The sequence below is a fragment of the Ricinus communis genome, chromosome 4 (assembly GCF_019578655.1).
Source record: "Ricinus communis isolate WT05 ecotype wild-type chromosome 4, ASM1957865v1, whole genome shotgun sequence".
Classification (NCBI taxonomy): domain Eukaryota; kingdom Viridiplantae; phylum Streptophyta; class Magnoliopsida; order Malpighiales; family Euphorbiaceae; genus Ricinus; species Ricinus communis.
In genome coordinates this window covers 22,569,825-22,575,625 of record NC_063259.1, presented here as the reverse complement: position 1 = coordinate 22,575,625, position 5,801 = coordinate 22,569,825, and the positions used below count along the sequence as shown (strand labels likewise).

The window sequence follows — 5,801 nt, the reverse complement described above, 5'->3', positions numbered from 1 at the left end:
AGAACGACCCATCCTGCTGTATTCTTATCCTTTTGATTCGTGAGCTTCTTAGGAGGTAATGGCATATTCGTTTTCGTCATGTTTTTAGAGAAGCTAATTAGTGTGCTGATTAGGGGTAATAGCTCATTGGTACCAAAACTTTGGACTATATTTCCAATTGATATAAATGCTTTAATTTTTTTCTTTTTGGTATCGAAACTTTAATTTTTGTTATAGTCAAGAATACCCATTGAGTATCTATCCAATTTTTTATGACATGGAGGGCAGAGCTCCACATTAACATTCCACTCATCGTCTACGTCATGCTTGACTTTTTGATAAATTGCCTGGTTGCACCAAAATTTTGCTACTTCTATTCAAATGGTACTAATTTTTAATTTATTTCTTTTCAGTACAACATTTATTATTTTTTATTTCAATCAACGGTAACTGATAGACTAATGCTCAATAGGCGAATTACCATTCCAAATATTCACAAAGCACTACTCCTAAAATACTAATGCTAATATAACTCTCCAACATCATTCTTTAAACCCTTGAAATAAATTTCATTGTTATTACCTTATACTGTTTGTGACATTAGTACCCATCAGAATTCTAATAATTTTTTGCTGTTGTAGCAGCCGAAAGTTTACCTAAGCATGACACTAATTAACACATCAATAACAAATACTGGAATCCCAATATATATTATTAATTGAAACATAAATAATAAATATTTAAAAAGAAACAAATTAAAGAATTAGTACTATTTGGATATAAGTGAAAAAGATTCGTTACCAATGAGGCAATTTACCCAAAGTTAAGTATGATATGGACGATGAGTGAAATGCTAACGTGGAGCTCCGCCCTCAATGTCTCAAAAACTAAATGGATTCTCAACAAATACAGTTGCCTGTACTAAAAAGAAAAAATTTAAAATATGAATATCAATTAGAAATACAAGACCAACATAGCTATTTAGTTGTGCTGATTGGTAGGCTAGTCAAACTTATGGCAAGCATGTTGGCACTGATATGTTTATCCAATCGCCTATTGGGCTGGAGTTGATGTTGTTAAGTGATGCTATGGGCATTAGCTTCGGTCATTCGTAGTTCTTTTTTAGGCTCTATCTTATTTTATTTTTACAAAAAAATAAAGATAAAAGAAAAAAAAGTAAAATATGAATGATAAAAATTGAAAAAAAATTTTTGATATTATAGAATATATTGATTTACGAATGTGAAATTTATTTAAAAATTCTACCTATCTTATTAGAATATAATTTAATTATAATAAATTCCATACAGATTTAATTATATAGAATTTTAAATTTACTTTTACATCATTCAAAGCACATAAACTTTACATTTACAAATAAATTCTATAAATTTTATGTATTTTAATAAACACAATATAAGTACAAATTTATTTGAAACAAAATATCATGAAAAACTACAATAGAATTGGTTGCCTATTGCCACATACTTTAACACATGATACAATTTTCCATCTTTAACATCCTAACGATAAGGAAAAAGAAAAATCTGGTTTCCTACTATGGATATTATTGGCAATAACATCAATCCGTTGTTTCAATTCTTCAGGGCATATCCAATTTTGTAGTTCTTGCTAATGTATATCCTGCTGATGAAACCAATGAAGTAATTTTGTGAACAACCCAACTACACCACTAGAAATCTGTTTATAATCTCAAGGAAGAAATCTTGTCTTTGTGAATAGTTGGGAACCATAATTGTCACACTACTGAAATTAAGAAGATGGGCATTAGTATTTGTCAGGGTGTTCTTTTTTAAATAAACATTTCCTTTTATTACTTATAATAGAAAAATATATTGGATATTAGCATTTAGCATTGGATATGGTTAAATGTAAAAGTGCGTTTGATATTGCTTCAGTGAAAAAATAATTTTAAAAATCTGGTTATAAATCAACATTTTGAGTTTTGATGATCTCAATCTATAGCTTGGAAAATGCACTTTAAAATTAATTTTTTTTTAAATTCAGTTTTGATTTTGATAGCTTTTTGTTTAGGCTTGGTGGTGTATGTATCCATTTATACACCAAATCAATAAATGAGTAACAGATATTCATTAGTTTGAAATCATAAAATATGTGTCAATCATCCAATTATTAAGATGTAAAATATTCATACATATGTGTTACTCTCTTAATAATTGTGGTATATACATCAAGTGTAGGTAAAAAATTTCCTAATAATTTATTCCAAGTATTGATTAAGGTGTATGTATACCCTAAGTCATATAACACATAATAAAAAGACCCTATATACCAATAATCTACTAGCCAACCATTAAAAACCAGAAATATCAATGAGTTGGTGAAAAAAAATTGCTTATTAATTTAAAAAGTAATTTGAGTTAGTTATAATATATTGATTATATCTCAAAAGACAATTTTCTATAAAATAAATATATCATGTTTATTTATTATTATTTTAAAATTCATTATAAAACTAACGTGACCCATGAAAATCTTGTTCGACAAATGTAATAACAAAAAAGAAAAGGAGAAAGAAGCATGCCCAAATTAATTTGGAATTTCTTGACTTGCAAGACATTGTTTCCACATCTCAAAATGGGATCCCATGTAGCACAAATAACTCAAAATTCCTATTTGATTCTGTCTTTTAACTTCTGAAAATATGTAAATAAAACTGTAAATGATTCCAATCGCAAATTAAGGTATCGTGAATTACATACAATGTTATTATAAAAAGAAGAATTAAGTCTAATACATTTGATGCCCTCCGCCCTTCTTTTAGCCTTAAATAGAACAGAGTATTTTCAGTACATTTCTAACTTAATCTAAATTGTGTCCATTCTATTGGCAAGCTAAAACCATGCTAGCAGTCAGCTATTCGTCTTGTAACAGAGTTTAATTTCTTACATTCTCAGTCAGGGAAGGTGTTACTACATGTTTCTATGTTATATATAAAACATGCAATTCTTAAATTTTCTGCAAATTTTCTCTTCTGTCAGCAATCAACTAGATATAAATAGAAGAAATAATTTTATGCTAAAAGGCTTTTCCACTCTTACAAAAATTAAATCTGTTTATCAAAATTTCTGTTTAAAGAAGGTCGGTTTCTTGTATTTCTGTATAACTTAAAGTTAGCCATCCCTGTCCTAGCTCTTGTCTGATGTACTAGTTCTAGGGAAGGGTTTTTTCATCAACTTGAATTCTATACTCAGGTTGGTTTTTCCTCTCATGGTTTACATTATTAATAAAAAGTTCTTGCTTATCAAAAAAAAAAAAAAAAAAAAAGAAGATTAGAAGAAGAAGAAGAAGACTAGAGGAAATATTAGATGAGGAAACAGAAAATGTTAAACATGGTTAAAACCAAAAGTCATTTGGTTTATAATTCAAAAAAGAGAAAGTGCAGAATAAACTGCTTTTTCTTTTTTCAGACTTTTTAGTTATCACTACTTTTGAGAAGTAGCAGAATGTCCATGAGAAGAAGAGGCAATTAGCAGCGGAGTAGAAGTAGCAGCTCCTAGTAAAGGCAGTCGAGGGAACAAAAGAAGTGGAGAGATTTGTTGAAGTGGTGGTGGTGCTGGTAATGAAGAAGGTTGGAGTTGAAGATGGAGACCGAATGAAGGAGGTGGTGCTTGGCAGTCGAGGGAAGTGCTAAACATTCTCATTTCTGAAGTTGAATTTGTTTGTATCACTGGACAAAAATAGGGTGTTGCTGCCGGCGAACTTGGAGCTTGGCATAACGCTCCCCTGCCACCCATGTTGGCTAACATCTGATCAGCAAGAAAATACAATTAAAATAAAGAAACTTGTAATCCATCTGTATATATATTTATTTATTTATTGCCGCGAATGTGACCTACAATCCCTGTACGTCGCTGATAAAGAAGCAGCCACGTATGAGGAGACATTAACATTAGGAAGCCCGATCCTTTTACCTATTTTTTTAACCAATCTTAATATATTTTGGGCATTTTTACCTTATTATTTCACCATGCTATAATCTTAAAATATTATAATAAAGGAATTGTTTTTCTAAAATTAGAGATTATTAAATGAAAATTCTTTTTAACGAATAATATCGCAAGCTTTATTTTAGATACTTTTCGTAAATATAATTTACCTTACTATTCCTTCACACGATGATCTTAAGGAAATTATATTAAAAAAGTTAGTTTTCAGAAAATTACGAATTGCTATACGAAAATTATTGCCATTATGAGAAAACTAAATTTGCAATTAACCCCAATTCTAATCTTAGCACGATTTTTTATATGAATTGGTATAATATAAGTGCTTATAAAATTGAAAACTTTCATCTGTGACTAGAAGTGAAAAAAGACAAAAAAAAAAAAAGAACTGGGTTATAGGAGATTCCTGCTGCCGAGGAAGCAGGAAAATATTGTCTTTACTATATTATATACTTTTTGAGGTGGACCATATATACAATTAACTCTTTGGAAAAAATTATAAAAAGAAAAAAGAGAAGAAAAAAAAAAGACAAGAAAGGGCACAGCGGTAGGAGATTACTTCGACATGAAGCTTCAAGGCCTTAAGATAGTTGATGGCGTCGTCCAACATTGAAGCTCTGTCTTGCTGAAATATAGGAGAAAGCAGAGTGTAAATGCAAACAGAATGCATGCCTAATTGTTAGGAATTATTATTGAAAAATTAATATCTCCGACTCCCCGAGTGAGCTTGCATTTTCGTGAAGCAACTGCGTTTGGAACCTATATTATCATTGATTTTTTATTGAGTTCATGTTTCTGTCATATTTGTTGCCTTTTCTATTTGTCTTAGTTGGTGCTTTCTTAAAGTATGGAAAAAAGTTTGAATATATTGTCAAAAATAGAGAGAGAGATATCAATTCTGACCTTGTGACAGTGAGGTATGAGTTCCCGCAAAGATTTCATTTTGTCCCTTATTCTGTCTCTACGTCTCTGATAGATCAATGTTTTCAAATATGCAACAAGAAAGTTGGACGTCTCAAAAATGAAACATAGTTGCATACCAAGCAAATTTTAGAAGGAAAAAGGAAAAAATAATTAATTGATGGCCATATTTCTAGTCTCTTACCCTTTCGTATATATTGCGCATATCAGCTGAAATCCTTTTACGATTTCTATGGTTTTTATTTCTCCTTGGCTCTCCAGAAATCCCACCAATGTCCTGGAAAGGTAAAATTATATATCTAAAACAAATAATAAATTGTTGCATAGTTGTTATGGAACAGCAACTAAATGAACAATTTGAACATGCATGCATGTATATATAAGATCAGGATGCAAATAATTTACTGTTGATCCAACTATAACTGTAATATACTCACATCATAATGATCATCATGTGTTTCGATAGATTTCCTTTTGCTACTTGCACTTGATTTTTCACCGCATAATATAGGCAAGAACTGATCGTGATTAGTGTTTGTAGGTGAGGCCTGATGTAGGTATGGAAGACTCTGAATTTCTGATAAACTCCCGAAAATATCAAGTGAACTGTCTGTTTCCATTTCTAGATTGTTAGTATTGAAGGGCAAGAATCACGAAGCATAGAGCTGTTTTGTGTTGTGGGTCTCGTGTTCATGAGAAAAGAATAAATTATTACAGGAGAAATTACATCGCATACGAGGAAATTATAGATGCATGCTTCCATATATATATAGGGTTTTGCATGCTTCCATTGAATTAAATAAGAAAGAACTAGAATCTAGTTCTCGTCTCTAAGCGATAATAGGACAAGTACACTAGCTTAATTTATTCATTATCCTTCGTATTTTCTTTTTTCAATTTTATTACATTAAG

General features: G+C 30.3%; 1 protein-coding gene across 1 annotated transcript; it reads right to left on the bottom strand.

Moving 5' to 3' along the window:
* Positions 1 to 3,446: 3,446 nt before the first annotated feature.
* On the bottom strand, positions 3,447 to 5,509 carry LOC8271500 (transcription factor ALC). Its single transcript, XM_048373132.1, has 5 exons — positions 5,327 to 5,509; positions 5,074 to 5,166; positions 4,872 to 4,937; positions 4,528 to 4,593; positions 3,447 to 3,770 (listed from the first exon to the last, which is right to left on the bottom strand). The coding sequence occupies exons 1-5, from the start codon at positions 5,507 to 5,509 to the stop codon at positions 3,447 to 3,449; spliced, it is 732 nt and encodes a 243-aa protein (XP_048229089.1).
* Positions 5,510 to 5,801: the final 292 nt, after the last annotated feature.

What these genes read in the sequence shown, in the direction of transcription:
- LOC8271500 (XM_048373132.1), bottom strand. Translation starts at nt 5,509, where the DNA reads ATGGAAACAGACAGTTCACTTGATATTTTCGGGAGTTTATCAGAAATT. An exon ending in CACATGATGATCATTATGAT is followed by an intron (nt 5,167 to 5,326) that starts GTGAGTATATTA and finishes TTACCTTTCCAG; the next exon opens with GACATTGGTGGGATTTCTGG. An exon ending in TGCGCAATATATACGAAAGG is followed by an intron (nt 4,938 to 5,073) that starts GTAAGAGACTAG and finishes TTGATCTATCAG; the next exon opens with AGACGTAGAGACAGAATAAG.